The sequence below is a fragment of the Nicotiana tabacum genome, chromosome 6, assembly GCF_000715075.1.
Source record: "Nicotiana tabacum cultivar K326 chromosome 6, ASM71507v2, whole genome shotgun sequence".
Classification (NCBI taxonomy): Eukaryota; Viridiplantae; Streptophyta; class Magnoliopsida; order Solanales; family Solanaceae; genus Nicotiana; species Nicotiana tabacum.
Genome location: NC_134085.1, coordinates 21,709,153 through 21,732,431, shown reverse-complemented (window position 1 = coordinate 21,732,431; position 23,279 = coordinate 21,709,153). Strand labels below are relative to the sequence as shown.

At 36.6% G+C, this 23,279-nt stretch overlaps 1 protein-coding gene across 2 annotated transcripts; it reads right to left on the bottom strand.

The window, feature by feature from the left end:
* Positions 1 to 8,268: 8,268 nt before the first annotated feature.
* LOC107792361 (rhodanese-like domain-containing protein 9, chloroplastic) lies at positions 8,269 to 19,484 on the bottom strand. Of its 2 annotated transcripts, XM_075254611.1 has the most exons (7): positions 19,335 to 19,413; positions 18,334 to 18,581; positions 17,878 to 18,028; positions 15,730 to 16,227; positions 9,939 to 15,657; positions 9,745 to 9,849; positions 8,269 to 8,526 (listed from the first exon to the last, which is right to left on the bottom strand). In XM_075254611.1, exons 3-5 carry the CDS (start codon positions 17,978 to 17,980, stop codon positions 13,331 to 13,333), a joined length of 2,928 nt encoding a protein of 975 aa, XP_075110712.1. In that variant the 5' UTR covers positions 17,981 to 18,028; positions 18,334 to 18,581; positions 19,335 to 19,413; the 3' UTR covers positions 8,269 to 8,526; positions 9,745 to 9,849; positions 9,939 to 13,330. The 2 variants fall into 2 exon arrangements, with proteins under 2 accessions (XP_075110712.1, XP_075110713.1); XM_075254612.1 differs by lacking the exon at positions 15,730 to 16,227 and having other exon boundaries at positions 9,939 to 10,024; positions 19,335 to 19,484.
* Between the last annotated feature and the right edge of the window lie 3,795 nt (positions 19,485 to 23,279).

Here is a 23,279-nt window from a genome sequence, read left to right as displayed (position 1 = left end):
TCTTCTTCATCCATCCAGATCTGATGATAACCAGCGAAGCAATCTACAAATGACTGCAGCTCATGCTTGGCGCAATTATCAATTAGGATGTGTATATTTGGCAAAGGAAAGTCGTCTTTTGGACTGGTCCGGTTGAGATCCCGATAGTCGACACAGACCCTGACCTTCTCGTTCTTCTTTGGCACTAGCACGATATTGTCTAACCACGTCGGGTATTCTACTAACCTGAGAACCTTAGATTTGACCCGCTTGGTAACCTCTTCCTTGATTTTCAGACTCATATCAGTTTTGAACTTTCTGAGCTTTTGCTTTACCGACGGACATATTGGATTGGTCGGCAGTTTGTGAGCCACAATAGACGTACTCAGTCCAGTCATGTCATCATACGACCAGGCAAATATGTCCTCATATTCCTTTAGAAATTTCGTGTATTCTTTCTTTTCTGATGGTGATAGGTGAATGTTGATTCATGCTTCCTTGATGTTTTCTGCGTCTCCCAGGTTAACAATTTTGGTCTCGTCTAGGTTGTACTTAGGTCTGTTCTCAAAGTTCTCAACTTCTCTAACAATCTCGTCAGGTATGTCATCTTCGTCTGAATCAATGTCCATTTGTTGCGTTGTTTGATTGCATGTCATAGTTGTTGGTTCATCAAGATAAGTAATAGTAATGTTGTATAAGTAAAGTAATGAGAGAAAACGATAATGAGTGTTGATTTATAAGAAATGTCAAAATGCTTTGATAAATTGCATAACTGTTTTGACCATTGAAGATCTTATTGCGGGAATTGAAAATACGAAAAGAAAATCATTTAGTAAAAACAATGGATAATGCTTGTTTTAGCCTTGCTACCCCGAGGCTCGTTGGGCTCTGGTTGTCCTGATGGTCCAGTTATTGAGATGTGCACCTTTACTTACAGCTTGTATGGAAGGGCCTTCCTCCCCCTCCTCCTCGAGAACAACACAACAGTCCATGTCGTTGTCTTATAGGAACAAGTTCTTCACCATTGCCAGTGCTTTTTCTTCATCTGACCTATAAACAATGTCGGCCTATTGGAAAGTTTTCTCCAGACGCGGTATTGGATGCTTTAGTGGATAGTAAGGACCGCACCATGGCGGCAACCAATTGTTGAATTCTTCCCAGGTATATTCATATCCCAGACCGAAAGTAGTGCCATGTTTCTTGAGTTTTATGGGCTTAGCGATTCCTTGTAGGTTCTTGCCGAGCCCCTTGCCAGGTTTGTACCCACTCTAATTCAGTATACTCTCAATTTTGTTATCCTACTATTTGTATTTGTCAATAGCATTGACCCGTTTGATGTGGTGGTAAGTCTTTCCACCTAGCTTCCTTCTTCCCTCGATCGCAGGAATGGTCTGACGACCGTATATAGGGTTGCTACTGTCGCCGTGAATGATCAATTCCTGGTGATTCCATTCAAATTTTACTGCCTGATGCAGTGTTAATGCTACGGCCCCAGCAGCATGAATCCATGGTCGTCCCAGCAATAAGTTGTAAGATGCTGGCAGGTCTATCACCTGGAAGTCGACGTAGAACCATGTTGGTCCTATTTGTAAGCATAGAACAATCTCACCGATAGTGGACCTCTGAGAACCATCGAAGGCTTTCACACTAATTGATCCATCTTTTATCTTGTGCAGTCCTTTACCCAGTTTCTTGAGCGTCACCAACGGACAAATGTTGAGACTGGAACCTCTATCAATCAGGATTCTGATGATGAAATAGTCTTCGCATTGCACGGTGATGTGCAGTGCTTTGTTGTGCCCCAACCCTTTAGGTGGAAGCTCGTCCTCATGAAAGGTGATCTCATTGCTCTCCAACACTTGTCCTACCATATTATCCATTTCCCCGCCCGTGATGTTGCTTGGTACGTATGCTTCACTCAGCACCTTTAACAGAGCATTCTTGTGTGCCTCAGAATTCTACAGCAAAGAGAGAATGGATATTTGTGTCGGCATCTTGTTTAATTGGTCGATGACCGAATACTCCTTGGCCTATATTTTCCTCTAGAGGTCATCTGGACTTGTCTCAATGATGGATGGCCGATTGGAGGCCTGCTTGCTTGACTCAGCTAGATATTCAGGGGCATATACTCTACCAGTTCTTGTTATACCCTGTGCTGCAATAGTCTCTTCAAACCTGACCTTGCCTTTCCTTCTCGCCTCGGCTGTATAGTCCCAGGGTACAGCCTTTGTATGGAATGGTGTTCTTAACTTTAATAGAATTCATTTTTAACCAGAGCAGATCCTATAGGCATGTTATCTACCCAATTTACCCACAATATACAACTACTCACCCTTTTTCACTAATCACCCCAATAATTATTTACAAATTATTACAGACCAAATGATTGAATTACAGATAAAGTGCAGAAATAAGAAATTACAACTAAAGGAAGCCTGATCTTGTCTTTCTCTTTAAGTTATGTAATTAACCACTTCAATACCAATATTTCAAAGCCTTTTTCATATCTGGGTGTGTCAGAGTTCCCTAAGGACCTCAAGGGATCCCGGGCGGTCACACCCAAATTTACATAACCAAACAGAATTAGTGCAGTGTGGAAGGGCCAGCTTTTATGTGTCCAAGTTCAGAAGGAGCTCAAGGGTCCCAAGGCAAGGCTCACACAAGAGGGGCAGAACCTAGATTCTAGGAATAGGTGAGAGTGCTTGACATAGTTTGGGAAAAGAGTTTGTTTAAAACTGAGTTGAAAGTAATCAGTAACAGAGGCAATTTGAAAGCAGTTGTAGTAATAAAACTTAAAACTCAAACAAATAGAATCAGTAATCATACAAGGGGGTAAAGGGATCTTGGGAATACACTTATCTGTAAGCACATGACCCCAGCAGGGGTCTGGTTTGGACATGCACAACAATAGCTGAAGTTGGCTTGGTCACAAACCAGCCAAAAGAACACAAACACATAGAGGGGATATGGGGGTTTGGGATTCACAAGACAGTAAGTACACAACAAGTGACTGCCAGAGTATGCTTCAAAACACACATAGGGGAAGCATCAATCTGAGGAGGAAGGGAACATATTACAGCATGCCAATAATGTAACTTGATTGCGGAACCATAAATACGAGTACTCAAGAATAAGGGAAACTGAAACAACTAAAGAAGCATATTGTTGTTGAGGCTTGAAAAATTAACTAGGACATACCAGTAGAGAAAGCAAGGTGCATAAAGGTAAAGTAAGCAGGATTCCACAATCTAGCCTTGGCTTTTAGCCGGCTAGACAAAGCAATAGCACAAATAGTAATAGAGAAAGAAAGAGTTTTGAGTGTAAGTGTGTTTTGAACTCAATTGTTTGTGTGTTTGAAAGAAGAGAGGGTAGGGTATTTATAGTTTTGAAAACGAGTGAAGAATAAGGTAACCAGTAAAGTTTCAACTCAAACATGGAAATAACCACAATCAGAATCAATTAACACAAGTACTCCCCTTTAATCAAGGGATTATTGCTCAAATATATAGAGAAAATTGGGTATCAACACGCACACAATACAACTATTTTTTTCTTTTTTTTTTCTTTTTCAATTCAAGTGGCTCTTGCTCTTTCAAATTAGTGCACCTTATCCTTATTTCATTATTTCCACTCAAAATCCAAACCAACCACCCCACACTTTAACTTTTATAAAGTTCATAACAATTCAAGTGCTCATGAGAGGTGAAAAGGTTCAAAAAGATGGTTATTTCAAACAAATGGGTAAGGCTTGTAATGTGGTTGCCAAAGAAACATGATTATAGGCTCAAAGGGGTTAACTATGATACATAACAATTAGGCGGGTAAAATACATATATGGCTCAACAAAGAAATGCCTATATCACTTCCAAGACTGAACAAAACTACTATTTCGTTGTGCAAACACACGGGGCAAGTTCTAGACATCAAATGCAATGCACAGAATACAACAAACCTCATAAACACATGGCATATGACTCACTCAAGATTGGACCATCAAGACACTCTAGTCAAAGCAGTTGAGTAAAGTTAAGAACATACAAGTTAAGGTACTTATACAAGAGTCAAAAACTGAGCCTAACCGTCACAACCAAATGACTCACTATTCTCAAGGCATAATAAAGTCAAGAGATATTGCTTCAATTCAAAACACAACACAATGGCTCCTACTCCCGAAAAAAACTAACTACGCCCGGTTCATACAAAACCCTTGGAAAAGAACCGCGGCACAAAGAAAAACCAATGGGGAATTACTACAAAGAAAATCTTTTTTGTCCTTTTTTCTTTAGACTTAAGTTCCTCAAGAAAATTGTCTAGGATATCCATCGTCAGGAAAAGTTCAATATTTTTTTTCTAAAAAAAAGTATTATTCAATTAAACTAACACCGCTAAAATACTCCCAGACAGTCTCCTCACCCCACACTTAAAATTGTGCATTGTCCCCAATGTACACCATAACTAATAAGAAGGTAAAAGAAACTTCCTGGTAGGCCAAAGGCCGAAGCACTAGCAACTCATAGGGTACTTAGATTTCTCTCAGGCCTGGTCCTTCGTGCGAGTATCTCACACTTAGTTCCAACCATCTGGTTTGCTATTGCATCCTTTCAATAGCTTTTCTGCGCCTAGAAAATAAAAAATTAACACTACAAAAATAATACAATTAAAAAATTAATAAAAAATAAAATAAAAGAAAGCAGTAAAGTTGGGTTGCTTCCCAACAAGCGCTTGATTTAACGTCGCAGCACGATGCGAATCACTTTTTGTCTCCACCTTGAACTTATGAATTGGACCCCTAGTTTTGATTCTGCTCTATGATCATGCTCTTGGGGTGATGGAACGAATTTGACTGGCCCAATAAAATAATGTAGTATTCTGCACTTCTTGCCTTTAGATGAGGTGTGTAATCCCGACTTTCTGGCAAGAAGAATTCCAAAATGTAAGCACCTTGTTCCTCATTCCTTGACTCCTCAAGTGGCTCAGACGACTCTATTTCCATATCATCATCAAAACACAATGTGGAAAAATGTTTGGAGTGTGGACCAATGCGCTCAACTACATGAACCTTGGGACTATCTACATTCTCAACACTAATAACAATAGAGTCAACTAAATATGTATCTTTAATATCCTTGGTTGACTCTAGTATCTCTTCTACGACACTGACATCCTCAAAATCTAATTCGATTGATTGTTGGTGTTTTACTCTGGCCTTCTCCTCTAGCTCCTCAATTTCTGTATCTAATTCATGCTCTTCTTGGATACTATTCACAATATTGACTTGTTGAGCATTAAAATCTTCAACCAGTTGACTCATGTGAACTTTCAAGTTGTGAATAGTTTCCTCCTGCCTTTCTATCTGCAGTTGTAATTTACTATGTTGTTCCAAAATGCACTTTAACATATCTTTGATCTTCTTTAGGTCAGCTTCCCTGGGTTCTTTGTTCCAATTAACTTCACCAGAAAAAGAAGAACCATCAAAGTAAGGGGTTGGGGGAAGGTAAGAAATATAAGCACAACCGTGAAAGTGACCATCTTGACCACCACATATTTCACATATAAGATTGAGTTGGGGCACAAAACTCGCTCTCGGGAATATTTTGATAATTTTTCCCTGGGTGGTTTCCTTCACAATATGCATAAGGAGGATTAAAGGTAGAATTACCAACATCAAAATTCTCATAATTCCATGATATCGTGTTTCTCAAATAAAACTAAAATAAAAAAAATTTAAAAAAATCAAATACTAAAAAATAAAATAAAAGTTCAAACTTGAAACCTAGCAATATGTACACCTACAACTACATCGTTAGTTCCCCGGCAACGGCGCCAAAATTTATCATGCCAACTATGCTTTATAAAAAGGACTAAGCGGTCATTGCAAATATAATCCGGTTTACAAGTCCGGAGTCGAATCCCACAGAGAACTAGGGCTTAGCTACAACTGTTCAATATTGCTAAGACAAGCTCGAACAATTCCTAAGTTATAAATATTAAGATTCTTATATCTAATTAACTAAATAATTAAATTAGTAGATTAACAACTAAAGATACTAAGGGTTAGAGACAAGATTAAGGAGGTCTAGAGTAATGATTTCCCCAATTGTCGGAATCTTTCCCGCTATGTCTTCTATAATTTCGCCTAAGTATTCTCTACCGATCATGAGCGCTCTGCGTGTTGTAATTCTCTCCCGAGTAATTACGAAAATTTACTAGACGTACTCTCCCGAGTTACGCTAGTTGGTTTTAATTACAGATCACTTAGATTGCACCCAAGGTTTCGTTATCCCTAATCCCTCCTTTAAACCCTTGGTTATTGATCCCTCACATACATCGGGAGTGATGTTGTTCAACAACTACCTAAATATGCACTCTCTCCTGAGTAATACACACTAAATAGGAAGAGTCAATTGAGAGTTGTTCAACCAACCATAATATAAACGTAGTTGAACAAATAGAGAAATGTTACGACTCATTATATACAAACATAACAAGAATTTATCCTACAAAAGGTTCTATCAAAACTCTAGATAACAAATTAGCTATTCATAATAGTATGTAAAACTATAATACTAAAAGTCATAACCAACAATGAAAAATAGGAAGGTGAAGGAAAAACTCGTAGAAGAATTCCCCGCCTAGCTCCTATTGTGTCTCTGCCTCCTTAGGTCGAATCTGTGTCTCAAATCTGTCCAACCTTCCTCAAAATAGCATTTTTACATGTATTTATACCAAGTAGGGTTGGGCCGAGATGAAAATACCTTCTCCTGTGCGAAATAGGACACTCACTCTGTAAAATTTGTACTAATGGGCCGCACCATGCGGCGCGCTAATGGCCTTTATCAGTAGCTTCTCACTTTTTTTGTCAGACCCACCTTTGTACTGCTGCACCGCGCCTTGAGGCGCCCCATGCCGGCAGTGCAATTTCCTTAGAGTGAACTTATTTCGTCCTCTTTTAACATCTAGACTTGGTACACGACCTCCGAACACGATCCCGGTTTAATGTATTGGGCTTTTACTCAGATTTCAAAGCTCCTGATTGATCAATTTAGCTCCAAATTAACTCTTGAGCTTAGGATCACTTCCTGCAAGGCATAAAACACACAATTAGTGCAAGTCACTAGCGATTAAAGCTCAAACTCAATTAAAGTGCAGTAAATTAGAGTGTAATAAGCGACTAAAATACGTAATTATAGCCTATCATCAGTAATATTAACCATGTTAATCAATAAACTAGATAAATTAATTAGACAATTTAAGTAAAAAAAACTCAACGGGATCGTTAGTTTACCCATAGCTCTAGAATATCGTCTCTCGTTGAATTCGTGTCTAATTTCTCCAGCTTGTTTTTTTTAATCTCTTAATTTGTTATTCTAGATTAAATTAGTTAAATATTCATATGTTAGGATTCGCTTGAATAGATTAATTGTTTGGTTTAATTTAGTTGATAGTTAATCACAAGTCCCTGTGGGTACGATATCTGGACTTACAATCCTATATTACTTGTCAACTACGTATACTTGCGTGTGCGTTTGGAAGCAACACAAATATTTTGTAACGACTGCCCAATGAATGTTACCCAATATCAATATGGCAAATCTTTCCTATATGTTGTTTTGTCTTCGGGACTTGTTCGGTGTTGATCGCTCGTTGTTTGCAACCGATAACAGCTTTTGCGGACTCATATCCCACTTGTCTACAATGCCACGTGCCACACCATCATTCGCCCAGATATTATAAACCAGTTTTACCCCATACATATGTAAGAGCTAAAGAATATATATATAGTGAACTCAACCCACTATTTGTATAAAGATACCAACAATCTTTGGTAGCCCGTTTTGAAAGTAAGTGTATCAAACTAGAGTCCAACTCTTTATAGAATAATGAAGTTAGTTAGGAGTGGTATAGGTTCTAACTTTACAAAGTTGTGTGTGTTTAGGAAAAGGTTTATGTGTTATACTACTGCAAGTAGGAGTCCAAATAATCCGATCGTGTATTATTATTTATACCAACTTACCAAGACATCAACCGTATAAACCATAACAGGAAAACCTCAGAAACAAACTTATTCGTGTTCTTTGTTTCCCTGATTTGCTTATCTCTTCACGTTCTTCTATCGTCCTTCCAACTTAATACCAACTTGCACAAAACCCTTTTGTTTCTTTTCTTTTTTTCTCCTTTGGTAGATCATATTTATCCATATTCTCAGGCTAGAAAATTCAAATTAAAATATTAGAGGAAAAACAAAAAACTAAAAGAAATAGCTCTTAGTTGCTAAATAAGAAAAAGCAATTTGCCGTTTACCAATCAGATATTTGTCAAATGAGAAATGTACAAAAGCTCGATGACTACTGGTATTTCAATATCAAGTAGTTTTCTCTACACAAATGAGCACACTCTACTTTTCTTAAAAAAAAACAAAATCCCTCAACATACTAGAGACACCAAAAAAACAAAGAAAGTTGGAGTTGTTTAGGTGTTAGCTTGAAGGAACCAATGCAAGAATCTGTTCTGCTTGATCGGGGAAAAGAGTTATGAATAGCAATGCACCTGAAATATCAGACATTCAACAACAAAAGATTAGTTAAATGAACAAATGGAACAAATGGAATGCCAACTGACTACAACTCTACAAGAAGTTATGACTGAAAAATAAAGGGTGTGTTTGGTATGAAGAAAAATGTTTTCCATGGAAAGTGTTTTCCTAGAAAATGTTTTCCATGGAAAATGAGTGGTTTATCACTTATTTTCCGTTGTTTGGTTGGTGAATGAAAAACTTTTTCCGAAAAATATTTTCTAGTGTTTGGTTAGAGAGTAGAAAATAATTTTTTATGCTACTCTCCTCATCCTCCTTCCCCAAGTCCTCACGTTTCATGTGTTCCTCAAACAACCCCCTCCCCCCCCCCCCTCAAATACCTAATGTTTTAAGGACTCTATTTTCTTCAAGAATTTAATTATTTTTTAAAAAATTCAAACAAACCCAAAGGAATCAATATGTTGCTTTATTTTTTTACACAAAAATAACGTTGAAATTTGTGCTCCATAACTTAAAAAAATACTCTTTTTTGGTTGAAAAAGAAAGTACTCTTTCTACAACATGAAAATAAAGTACTCATTTTGTTGAAATGAAAGAAAATACTTTTTCTACATCGTGAAAAGAAAAATACTCTTTTTATTGAATTGAAAGAAAATACTTTTTACTACATCATTTTGTTGAAATGAAAGAAAATACTCTTTCAACATCATGAAAAGAAAGTACTTTTTTTGTTAAAATGAAAAAAAAAATACTTTTTTTATATCATGAAAAAAAAGTATTTATTTGATGAAATGAAAAAAAGTACTACTATATCTATAACATAAAAAGAAAGTACTATTAACAATATTTTTATAGAGGGTGGGGTGCGGGGTGGGTTGGTGGGGTGCGGGAATACAGTAGGGAATGTTGAAAAAGAGTTTTGGAAAAAATTTCCCCTTCTCTTGATAGGGAAAATATTTTCTTCCAATTGAAGGAAAATGAGTTCACGAGGAAAATGTTTTCCAAAACATTTAAACCAACCAAACATGAAAAATTGAAGAACATTTTCCGGAAAATGTTTTCCTTCATACCAAACACACCCTTTATTTTTCAAGTTACCATATCGATCTTGGAGAGTTAACGTTATTTAAAGGTAAATTTAACCTGATAGTGTAGAAAACGTATGTACTATGAGTGCACAAAAGTTAAACTCTTAAGAGAATGCATTAAAGATCTATCCTTATAGAACTTACAGATAAGCACAGTTCCTAGAACAGCTGAAATCTTGCCCTGTATGGTAACCAAACCGGCTTTGCCAGCATCTTGCAGTTCTTTGGAACCAACAGAATCAAATGTTCCTAGATACACGAAATTATATTCGGTTTTCAGCTAATCCAGAAAGACAAGATTCAAGTTGAAATGTTAAATTTGAGTTTTAGTGTTTTACCAGGTTTTACAGTTTGAAGACCTGATGTTATGCATGCGATGTTCTCATAACCTGCTTCGTCTAATCTCTGGGCAGCAGCTGCAGACCTTAAAGCATTTCAAGAAACACAACGATTAGCCACAAGAAATTTGGAATACGTAAGTTTACCATCCATCAATAGTGTGAAGATGCATAGATGCGCATGAAACATAAAGGAGGCAAAAGATCATAGACCAGGCAGCTCTTTTAGAACTCAGATGGCACATAACAAGAATCTGTCCGAATTTCAAGGATACTTGTAAGAAAAATAATGATCGATTTCTCCTTTTGTCTATTCACTAAGGATCTCAATATTGAAAAATTTACCTTCGCTAGATCCATGTCTCTATGATAATTGATAAGGTATGATTATATAGTGCTCCAACTAAGCATTCAGCTCTTAAGTTTGGATCATTTCTCGATATGCTCCTGTCATCCTTATGCAGGAGCTGCGATCTTGTATATATATATTATTCCAATTTTGTTGGATGTACCCAAAGGGACTCAGATCTTAAGTTAAGACCAAGTGTAAGAGCATGAATCTTTAGTGTCAAGAAAATTCACTACTGAATTTCACTAATCATTCTTGCCTCATAGGAAATCAAGAATCGATTGTACTCAGTAGACGCACTCCTACTTACTCATCCACAAAATCAAGAACACTAAATTTGCTTGTTGAACAGTGCTTACTATTCGCAGTGTTATGACATCCTGTAGAACAGTGTGTTGTTGTTGTTTCCTGTATAGTACTTCTTATCTGGTATAAATATGGAATGATTGAAGATCAAGTTTTAACTTTTCCACTCTTAGATATTATCCTCTTTGTCAGCTACCTACAGCAGTAACATACGTAAATATAAATTATATAACTGAAACAAAAATTAATTCGAGCCCACTGAATTCACAGTGTTTCCTTAAGGAATTTAATCCACTCCTAGTACCCAAGGTTATGGATTATTTCCTCCCAGGATAGAACGAATTACACACTGGTGTAGCGGTACTTCAAACCCCAGTATTTCAGCGAACGCAAAGTTCGGCAGCAAATCACACTTATAGTTGTTTTGTTTGTAGTTTTAAAACAATGCAGAACAAGGGAGGAGAACTCAGAAGTCGAATAGAAATTCTGAGAGGAAGGAATGCAATGTATAGCCGATGTTGAATTCTTACTGAAGAGGATATCAGATTGCAATTCGTTTTTCCAGTGTATACACAGTGCAGTTTGAGTGTATACAGAGTGTATATCAATTATATACAGAGTGTATATCAATTGTATACTGAGTGTTTCGAGTGTTTTTTTCCGGTGTGTTCTTCTTTCTCTACAACTTCTGCTCTATTTATAGCAGTCATATGAGAGAAATCCGCCCCCTCCATGGTGGAACAAGCATTAGGATATCATGGAGGAAGCACTTACATGGTGGAACGAACACTTGCTTGGTGGGAGGAGCACTTGGCCATGGTGGGAGGTGCACTAGGCATCTTGTTGCTTTCTTGGTGCAACACAATACACGGATTGGAAAACATCCGTTACAAACACGGATTATATCACGTTAATATTCACTAGTAACATATAAATTTGGTCCAAATAATTAATCAATCGATCGATCATTTGATCAAATCCGAATCCAAATCCAAATCCAAATCTCATTTCCCATTCACTCTCATTTTAAGACTATTTCATCTCAAACAAAAACTCAACAATCCAAAACTCAACAATCCCCCACATGAATGGGGAATGGCTATATCACGGAAGTATGCATGAAAAACTTGTGTGATTTGCAAGCAAGAATTAATTGCATCTGGATAAGTAGGTTTCCCTTTGAACTTTCCGTAGTGAACTTATGTCGGATATACTCGGTCAATCGGTAGATTTGATATCTTTGAACCGTCGAACTTTAGTGTATACCTAGACAACCATAAGTCACACAATCAATCTCTTAACCGTCTTTAGTTCTCATTGTTATGTTCGTTTCACCCATGAACATTGCCTGGTTTCATAAGTGCGTAGAGAATTGGCCTTGCAAAATTCTCCTTGAAGCGGCTAACACTTCACACTTACATAGGTGATTCCTAAACGTGTCATCCCGTAGATACACTATTTGATATACCCTGTATCAAATTTAGAAATCATTAAAAAGCATTAATGCTTTATCCTTGGTACTGAACATTGTCTCATCACGAAAATGGACTAAAAAATTTTGTTGACAATGTTGAACCGTCGTTAATGACTTTGTTTGATCTCTTTGAACCTAGATCTTGGGATCTCCAGTCTTCTAGGTAGAGTTACCGCCACAATGACTTGTTCTCGGCCATAGTCCCATTCCCCTCGATGATTTCTCAACTACCTCTCTAGTTAGGCCTTTTGTAAGTGGATCCGACACATTATCACTTGACTTTACATAGTCAATCGTGATAATTCCTCTAGAGAGAAGTTGCCTAACGGTTTTATGTCTTCGTCGTATATGACGAGATTTACCGTTATACATAACGCTCCCAGCCCTTCCAATTGCTGCTTGGCTATCACAGTGTATGCATATTGGTGCCAACGGTTTGGGCCAAAATGGAATGTCTTCCAAGAAATTCCGGAGCCATTCAGCTTCTTCACCGGCTTTATCTAAGGCTATGAACTCAGCCTCCATTGTAGAGCAGGCAATACATGTTTGTTTTGGTCGACTTCCAAAATACCGCTCCTCCACCAATAGTGAATACATATCCACTTGTGGACTTCGAATCAGTTGAACCGGTGATCCAATTTGCATCACAATATCCTTCAATCACCGCAGGATATTTACTGTAGTGCAAATCAAAGTTTTGGGTATGTTCTAAGTATCCCAAAACTCGTTTCATTGCCATCCAATGAGATTGACCTGGATTGCTCGTGTATCGACTTAGTTTACTTATAGCACAAGCTATATCTGGTCGTGTACAATTCATGATGTACATTAAGCATCCCAACACACGAGCATAATCCAATTGTAATATGCTTTGGCCTTTATTCTTTGCTAATGCAAGATTTACGTCAATTGGAGTCTTTGCAACTTTAAAGCCCAAGTGCTTGAATTTTTCAGGTACTGTCTTAATATAATGAGATTGTGACAATGCCAGACCTTGAGGAGTCTTTTGGATCTTAATCCCCAGAATTAAATCCGCAATTCCCAAGTACTTCATATCAAACTTGCTAGTTAGCATATGCTTAGTAGCATTTATGTTGGCAATGTTATTACTCATTATCAACATATCATCCACATATAGGCAAACAATGACTATGTGATTTGGAACATTTTTAATGTACACACATTTATCACATTCATTTATCTTAAAACCATTTGACAACATTGTTTGGTCAAATTTCGCATGCCATTGTTTGGGTGCTTGTTTTAGTCCGTAAAGGGACTTAACAAGTCTACATACCTTATTTTCTTTACCTGGAACCACAAACCTTCAGGTTGTTCCATGTAAATTTCTTCCTCCAACTCTCCATTTAAGAAGGCCGTTTTAATATCCATTTGATGAATTTCAAGACCATACACTGCAGCTAATGCTACTAACATCCGTATAGACGTAATCCTTGTAACTGGGGAGTATGTATCAAAGTAGTCAAGACCTTCTCGTTGTCTATACCCTTTGACAATAAGTCTTGCCTTAAATTTATCAATAGTGCCATCATCTTTCATTTTTCTCTTAAAAATCCATTTAGAACCCAAAGGTTTATTTCCAGCAGGAAGATCAACCAATTCCCATGTATGGTTGTTCAATATGGATTCTATTTCACTATTGACTGCCTCTTTCCAGAACAATGATTCCGAAGAAGACATAGCTTCTTTAAATGTTCGAGGCTCATTTTCCAATAAGAAAGTCACAAAATCTGGTCCAAACGAAGTAGACGTTCTTCGACGTTTACTAAGTCTTGGATCCCCCTGATTAAATGTACTTTCTTTTGTTTCTTCCCGAGGTCGTTTAGATCCTTCACCAATCGACTCGCATTCCTTTTTATACGGATATATATTTTCAAAGAACTCAGCATTATCTGATTCTATAACCGTATTATTATGAATGTCGGGATTTTCTGATTTATGAACCAGAAATCGATATGTTTTACTATTAATCGCATATCCTATGAAAACACAATCAACTGTTTTCGGTCCTATTTTTACCCTTTTGGGTTTAGGAACTTGCACTTTTGCCAAACACCCCCACACTTTAAAATAATTCAAGTTGGGCTTCCTTCCTTTCCATTTTTCATATGGAATGGATTGTGTTTTGCTATGGGGTACTCGATTTAGTATTCGGCTGGCCGTAAGAACGGCTTTCCCCCACAAGTTCTGTGGCAAACCAGAACTTATCAACAATGCGTTCATCATCTCCTTTAATGAACGATTCTTTCTTTCCGCAATCCCATTGGATTGGGGCGTGTAAGGGGCTGTTGTTTGATGAATAATTCCATATTCTAAACATATTTGTTCAAAAGGAGATTCATATTCACCACCCCTATCACTTCTTATCATTTTGATTTTCTTGTTAAGTTGCGTTTCAACTTCATTTTTGTATTGCTTGAATGCGTCTATTGCTTCATCTTTACTATTAAGTAAGTAAACATAGCAATATCGAGTACTATCGTCAATAAAAGTTATGAAATACTTCTTTCCACCGCGAGATGGTATTGACTTCATGTCACAAATATCTGTGTGAATTAAGTCTAAAGGATTTGAATTCCTTTCAACCGACTTATAAGGATGTTTAACATACTTAGATTCCACACATATTTGACATTTTGATTTTTCGCATTCAAACTTAGGCAATACTTCCAGGTTAATCATTTTTCGCAAGGTTTTATAATTGACATGACCCAAACGTACATGCCATAAATCATTTGACTCAAGTAAGTAAGAAGAAGCTGAAGTTTTATTATTAGTTTCAACAACTATTACATTCAGCTTGAAAAGGCCCTCAGTAAGGTAACCTTTTCCTACAAACATTTCATTCTTACTAATCACTACCTTGTCAGATACAAAAACGCACTTGAAACCGTGCTTTACAAGAAGTCCAGTAGAGACTAAGTTCTTCCTAATCTCGGGAACATGAAGGACGTTGTTCAAAGTCATGACCTTGCCAGAAGTCATCTTGAGAAATATCTTACCGTATCCTTCAATGTTTGCTGTAGCAGCATTTCCCATAGAGAGCGTCTCTTCGGGTCCAGCAGAAGCATATGTAGAAAATGCTTCCCTCACAGCACAAACATGGCGAGTGGCTCCAGAATCAATCCACCACTCCTTTGGGTTTCCTACCAGGTTGCATTCAGAAAGCATGACGCACAAGTCATCAACATCATCATGCTTTTCTACCATGTTTGCTTGACTCCTTTGCTTGTCTTTCTTCCGAGCACGACACTCCGTAGATTTGTGTCCGGTTTTCCCACAGTTGTAGCAGTTTCCACTGAACCGCTTCTTGCTTGGGTTGTATTTCGGACCAGAAGCTTTCTTTCTCTTTTTGTTATCTTCAACAACATTTGCTCCCATTATTGTTGAATTTCCACGGTCTCTCCTTTCAGCAGTTTTATTGTCCTCTCCGATTCTCAATCGAACAATGAGATCTTCAAGGGACATCTCCTTTCGTTTGTGTTTCAAATAATTTTTAAAGCCCTTCCACAATGGAGGCAACTTCTCAATTATTGCTGCTACTTGGAATGCCTCATTGATGACAAGACCTTCAATGAAAATTCCGTTAGTAAAATTACTAAAAAATTTACTTTCAACATTAGCATTCATTTGAAATATACCTTCAGCAAATAGATCATGAATAATCACTTGTAACTCCTGGACTTGGGTAATAACAGACTTGCTATCTACCATTTTGTAGTCCAAAAATTTTGCAGCGACGAATTTCTTCATCCCGGCATCTTCAGTTTTGTATTTCTTTTCAAGCGCATTCCACAATTCTTTTGACGTCTCCACGCCACTGTATACATTATACAGATTATCCTCCAGTCCACTAAGAATATAATTCCTGCACAAGAAGTCAGAATGCTTCCACGCCTCAATCACGAGAAAGCTATCATTCTCTGGAGTTTCATCTGGAAGATCAGGAACATCTTCCTTGATGAACTTCTGTAGACATAACGTAGTCAAGTAGAAGAACATCTTTTGCTGCCAGCGCTTGAAATCCATCCCGGAAAATTTTCCGGGTTTCTCTGTCGGTGCCAACGCCGGAGTTCGACTTGTCGATGCATTGGCAGTCATCATCGGAACAGCTTGATTTCCGTCATTCGCCATTTTTACTGTAAAAATGACACAAACAAACGTTTAATAAACGTTTAAAACTGGAGTGAAAAATCACGTAGATTTTAATCTCCAACAAAACGCCACGAAGGCTTTACTCTCCAAATGGGAGTACACAAAACCACAAGGGTTTTAAGTTTCCAGGATAATAAAAGTAACACAAATACAGAAATTAAAATTATTAAATTCCTTAAGTTTGTTGTTGTTGTTTCTTGTATAGTACTTCTTATCTGGTATAAATATGGAATGATTGAAGATCAAGTTTTAACTTTTCCACTCTTAGATATTATCCTCTTTATCAGCTACCTACAGCAGTAACATACGTAAATATAAATGATATAACTGAAACAAAAATTAATTCGAGCCCACTGAATTCCTTAAGGAATTTAATCCCCTCCTAGTACCCAAGGTTATGGATTATTTCCTCCCAGGATAGAACGAATTACACACTGGTGTAACGGTACTTCAAACCCCAGTATTTCAGCGAACGCAAAGTTCGGAAGCAAATCACACTTACAGTTGCTTTGTTTGTAGTTTTAAAACAATGCAGAACAAGGGAGGAGAACTCAGAAGTCGAATGGAAATTCTGAGAGGAAGGAATGCAATGTATAGCCGATGTTGAATTCTTACTGAAGAGGATATCAGATTGCAATTCGTTTTTCCAGTGTATACACAGTGTATACAGAGTGTAGTTTGAGTGTATACAGAGTGTATATCAATTATATACAGAGTGTATATCAATTGTATACTGAGTGTTTCGAGTGTTTTTTTCCGGTGTGTTCTTCTTTCTCTACAACTTCTGCTCTATTTATAGCAGTCATGTGAGAGAAATCCGCCCCCTCCATGGTGGAACAAGCATTAGGATATCATGGAGGAAGCACTTACATGGTGGAATGAACACTTGCTTGGTGGGAGGAGCACTTGGCCATGGTGGGAGGTGCACTAGGCATCTTGTTGCTTTCTTGGTGCAACACAATACACGGATTGGAAAACATCCGTTACAAACACGGATTATATCACGTTAATATTCACTATTAACAAATAAATTTGGTCCAAATAATTAATCAATCGATCGATCATTTGATCAAATCCGAATCCAAATCCCATTTCCCATTCACTCTCATTTTAAGACTATTTCATCTTAAACAAAAACTCAACAATCCAAAACTCAACAATCCAAAACTCAACACAGTGTTTACTATTCTATTTACATGCCTTTTGAGCGAGGATCCAAGTGGAGGTCAAGCTAAGTGTTGAAGTGTGTGATCATCTCATCTAAAAGCTTAAGCTATTAGAGAGAACACACTTTTATTTACTTAATTATGTCTTCAACTCGTCCCCTCATGTGCGGGCTTGATTCTTTTCGATGAGCCAAGCACGTGGAAATTCTTTTTGATATTTGGTGGCGATGAGACTCGAACCCAGGACCTTTGCCTGCTCTGATATCATGTTGAAGTGTGTGACCATCTCATCTAAAAGCTTAAGCTATTAGAGAATACACTTTTATTTACTTAATTATGTCTTCAACACTAAGCATTTCGTTTTCATGATTCCACATTTGGAATGGTTTCAATCAACATGGAAGTTAAATTCACTTGGAATATTAGCCCTAAACTGATCTAACTTTAACTAAAAAATAGTTAACTTACCTAAGACCCTCTTGACAGACAAGTAGCAGCTTGCTTTCAGGAGAAAATTGGCTTTTAACAGATTGCACAAACTCAGGATTGGGCTTGGTAAATGGCAATCCATAAAATAAACCAGAAAAATTGTTGTGCAGCTGTCTCTTGATTATAGTCCCTGCAGAAAATAAAAGGCACTAATCAAATTCTGAACAGAACACCAATGCAGCAGCCCCTAATTCCCCGGCACGCGTGGAGCTGGACATCTGAAGTGTGAATAACATAACATTGTATAAACGAATAATATGAATAGCTCCGACCCCAGTAACATGAAAATTAATATTGAGCAAAACTCAGTCTTAAGAGTTTGATCATGAGATGAGAATTGTTCAAGAACATATAAGGAGACAATAGTCTGCTCTCTCAATCAACGTGGGAGATTGTAACAAAAAAAACAACTAAGATAAAGGAGAAATGATATACCTAAGTCATTATCTGTGTTCTCAATAAAGAGTGGTACGTGATAACAGTTTTTGATATGAGCTCTCTCGAATTGAGTTTTGTCGCGCACATCTAGAACTGTATATCCCTCAACAGCTACAAGTTTCTTCGCCTCATCAGCATTCACAAACTCAACTTCTGCTTTAATTTCGAAAGCTCTCCTCCTAAGAGGTTTCCCTATCACGATCCCTCCTCGATACTTGACAACCAACAAAGATGATCCCAAGTTGCTGAAATACACATCACATCACTTAGTTGAGCTCCTAAAATTTTCACGCGAAAATGAAGAGGGTGCAAAATGACAGCTAGAATAACATCATATCATGCATTTTTGTACAAGGTAATACAAAAATATAAGGATCAAATTGATAGAGTCGCCACCTAAAATAACATGCAGTTTGACCAAGTGTTTCCTATAAAATCACATAAATATGCTCTTGCATTCAACTAATCAAGAAACAGTGACAAATGAACCATTAAGACTAATGTAGGCCTTTGGACATAAGAATTGTAATTTTTGAAAAAAAGTAGTATTTGGACTTAAGTTAAAAAATGGTACTATTTGAAATCTGAAATTACGTTTGTACATACATTTCACTTGAAAAAATGTTGCAGCTTTGTGAATGGAAATTTTTTTTTCTAGTTTTTGAAAAACTCATTTTCGAATTTTTTTTAAAAACTTATAAAATTTCATGAAGGAACACATTTTAAAAAAAAAAAAAGAAAAGGAAATTTTTTTTTGGACAAACGGGCCCTAAGCTTACATAGTTTCAACTCATGTAAGCAAATAAAATCTTCTAAAGTTCCTCACTAGGATAGACTTCGTGCACCCAAACAAAAAACAAGAGGGAGTTATTGAAATATAAGGAAAACTGGAACTGTCTGAAATCAAATGCAAGAAACTAAATTATTCATTTTCCGTAGTTTGTTTTTAGGTACCTAAAAAAAGCTTTTCTTGGTAGGAAGGAGGAAGAGAAACATACCTCCGGGAAGAGAGTAATGAAGGAGAATAGCAACTAATCCCTGCCATCTCCACAGGGTTTCCAATGTGTTGTATAATAAATTTAATTTTTTTTCTCCTCTCACTTCGAGTTGATAGTTTCTTGGCTAGAAGCCAGGCGTGGGCCCAAGAAATTTAAGAGAGTGAATGGGTTTCTGCCACGTGGAAACAAGAAAATGAACTGGATTAGATTTCTCGTATACCGAATTTTTCCAGAAATTGCACGAACATGGTATAATAACAGGACCGTGGCTAATAAAAAGCACTTAAGTTAATAGGAACTTCTTTCATTTTGAGACACTTTTCTATAGATGATAATATTCCAATAATTTATATTTTGGGATTTTTTTATAGATACAAAATTAGGACAATATTTACCCCCTTTAACTAGGTTTTTTATTTAACAAAAAAAGTAGCTAGATTTTTTTTTTACAAAATCCGGTTAAAGCATACAATTTTTATACAATTTGTATATACCTTTATGTTGTAATCAAACACATACAACTTGTATACAATTATGTTAGTTGTATGTATTTTGTTTTCGTTTGTGCATCCCACATAAAAAATACATATGTCTTCCTCTTCTATTGCAAACAAATTTTCAACATATGTGAAAAACTATAATCACAAACATAAAAGATGAGTAATTTTATTGATGAATCTTTGTGGTTACAATTCTGCTAGTTCCCTTGATTTTTCTCTCCTGATTATCTCTATGATTCGAGGGCTGAAACAACGTATTTTTCGAATGTAGGATGATGCAAACCTCTTGGGGATGTATTTGATCTCCATCTTCTTGAACTATTTGATTGTCAATAAGTATTCGGCCATATTTTGATCTATTTGTGAATATCCCAAGAATTTATGGAATTTTCGAGATGTCTCTTCAAGAGAATATGTATCTCTTTATATAGGCGTGAGTTAGGGTTGAAATCCTCAATAGACTTTTGGGATATTTATTATTATTATTTGAGAAGAAGAAAGACTTTATCCATTATTAAGTACTAACAATACATAGTGGTGTTATCACATTGGGATGAACACACATGACAGTAGTAAAACAGGTAGAGTTAGTAGCAGATAAACTAAGATTACCAAGTTTGGCCAAATTATTACAAACAGAACTAGATATATGCCTAGTAGTAACAGCTCCATCCCTATCCTGATGCACGAATTCTTTGACTTGGTCTGGAAGCGTTAAAAGGACAACAGAATCCTGTCGTACCATAGGGTTTCCCAACATCCTCAATAGAAACTTGCAATCATTAATTAAATTATTAATAATAGGGATTTTTTTTCTAGTAAATGTATGATCTCAGCAGCAACAGTCTCAATCTCAATGGGTACTAGCTGCCTTTCTATTTCCATTTGTAGCCCCAACTTGAACGCTTGCAACTCCGTGTGAGTTGAGTTGTAACTAAGGATTTTCTTGTTGAACCCCATTATCCATTCTCCTTGTGCATTTTTGATAGTTTGCCAATTCATCCATTAGGATTATTATTCTGGCAAGCACCATCAATATTAAGTTCAAATTTATTTTATTTCTTTTTTTGGCTCGTTTGATAAGGACTGCAGTGTATTTCTGCCCTGGGAGAGGCAGTAAACTTATATTCCAGAGCTCTCTGCATCAAAACCAAGTTTATGAAAAATTATTATTCAGGTTATTGAAGGTGTCATTATTCCTATTCGTCTAGAGGTTCCAAATTGCAAAGGGGAGAAATTCTTTCCAAGATAGGTTAGGATGCTGGACCTGATAATTAATGTATTTTTTTATAATGATTAGCCAGTGGTTAGTAGAAGAGTTAAAAGATGAAGGATCGATGCCAACGTTATTCCAAAAGCTAAGTTAGAGGCTGCAAGTTAGGGCATTGCAGGAAAATATGTCTAATAGATCCCTCCTCCTGTTTGTAGATTTGGCAAGTAGCTTCTATGGCAATACCAATGTGGCTCAGGCATTGCCATGCTTAATCCACTAACTTGAATAAGTGGTTGGAATTGAGCTAGTGGTAAAATTATCAGTGGCATTTAGGGACCAATAGGGGTTGTCGCGATTGTTATGATGATTTGCACATTTGACCATATGGATTTGTTGGAGAGTGGTATTAAGAAGGACAAAGAATAAGTTAGATAAGTCCCCTTCACCATTTTTCCTGATATCCCTAACCTTGAGATATACAATATAGTATCATTTTGGTATACAAAGAATTTCAGTCTTCTTTGCTACTACTACTCAGTTTCCACCCAAAATTCAAAAATCCAGTCCAAAATCTCTACCAAATTGATTTAAAATTAGCCACAACCTCCGATCAACATTTCAAACACTTTAGTGAATCAAATCGAAATAACTATAAACTCAACAAACCCATTTATGAGTTGCAAGTTTCAAATTTCAAGGTCCTTCGATGATAGATCTGATTTTTCTTACAATAAATCTCCAACAAATCAACGTTAAACAGTAGAATCTACACAGCAAAGAATAATATCCATTGAATTCCAACAACAAAACACTTCAACTCGCACACAAAAATTCAAATCTAAACTTATGAACTCATATACATGGAGTTTCTAAAAAAAAAATTCTTTTAGATTTAAAATTGTATCCACTGTTTTGAACGCATACACATGATATTTTGGATTGGAAAAGGAAAAGCGAGAGGAGGGAAATAGAAGAGATAATGAATTAGTTTGAAGAATTAGATATGGTAAAGGCATAAAAATTAAAATGTGTAATTACTTAGGATAAAATGTGTACAGATTGAAACAAAGTTTAGAACGGGTAAACACGGGTAAAAATTTTGAGCTAAGTAGGTATTTATTGTCGTTTCCTCTAATTTAAACAACGAGATGTGGTAGGCATTTATAATATCGAAACTACCCTCAACACCTGACATTATATTCCTAGAGCAATAACAATTCATCAAGCAAGAAAAAACATCTAAAGAGCAGAGTCAGACTTATTTTTCCACTGTTAAAACCTTGAAGTTTCATGTCTAATTTTGATCTTTGAAGTCTTATGCGTATCTAATTTGATTTTCTAACGGAGTTTTGGAAACTTATGTAAACGTTTGGTTGGAACAAAATGCACTAGAAAACAATGGATTGAATATGCCGAGCCAACCACCACAAATTTGATATTGAAGCGTAGTAAGTTTATTGATTGACCGTTGACGAGACACTTGGTAATAAACATTGTATTAACCGAAATGCTTATCCGCTCACTAGTTTAACTTTGAAGAAGAATCTTGTCAAAAAGGTAAATAGTTAACCACACCACAGTGTCTCAACAAATCTAGCAATTTAACCCTAGAAGCCAAAAAATTAAAGTGAAAATACATCACCTAATCATCCTTAAGTGCAAAATGCGCCTGCGAAAAACACTTGTCTTGCATCCATAAGTTTGGTGTGGTATAAACACCTATGTAGGTTAATTTTTTCCATGTTAAAATCATATATTTCAATCTTCTCTTTTCCAATGAACTGACTTGTTCATCTCATCCATTAATTTTTTCCATGTTAAAATCATATATTTCAATTCTCTCTTTTCCAATAAACTGAATTGTTCATCTCATCCAAATGCATATACAAACAATTGTTTCAACATAGATGATAAACAAAAGCAAAACAATGGATAGCAAGATCATTTTTTGTGACACTGATATCCGAGATAACTTGTGCGCACCTCGAGTATTTCACCTAACTCTCACCAACACAGGTATCGGATAACTCCACGGACTAAGGCTAGGCAGAGAAGAAACCACAATTAGCAAGATCACAAGAGATGGACTGGACAACAACTTCAATGCTATAGTTACCAAGTCAAAGTATGCATCCTGTATAAGCAAGTCCAAGCATATCACTGGCAGAAACCAAAAGTAAATGTTGTTGGGGGTTGGGCGCTTGGGGGGCAGGAGTAGACAAATCCAGGTTA

Coding starts and splice junctions, on each gene's coding strand:
- LOC107792361 (XM_075254611.1), bottom strand. CDS start 17,980: ATGGATTGCCATTTACCAAGCCCAATCCTGAGTTTGTGCAATCTGTTA. Junction 16,228..17,877: donor GTCTGTCAAGAGGGTCTTAG/GTAAGTTAACTA, acceptor TCATTTTTACAG/TAAAAATGGCGAATGACGGA. Junction 15,658..15,729: donor TCATGATCTATTTGCTGAAG/GTATATTTCAAA, acceptor TTTTCATTGAAG/GTCTTGTCATCAATGAGGCA.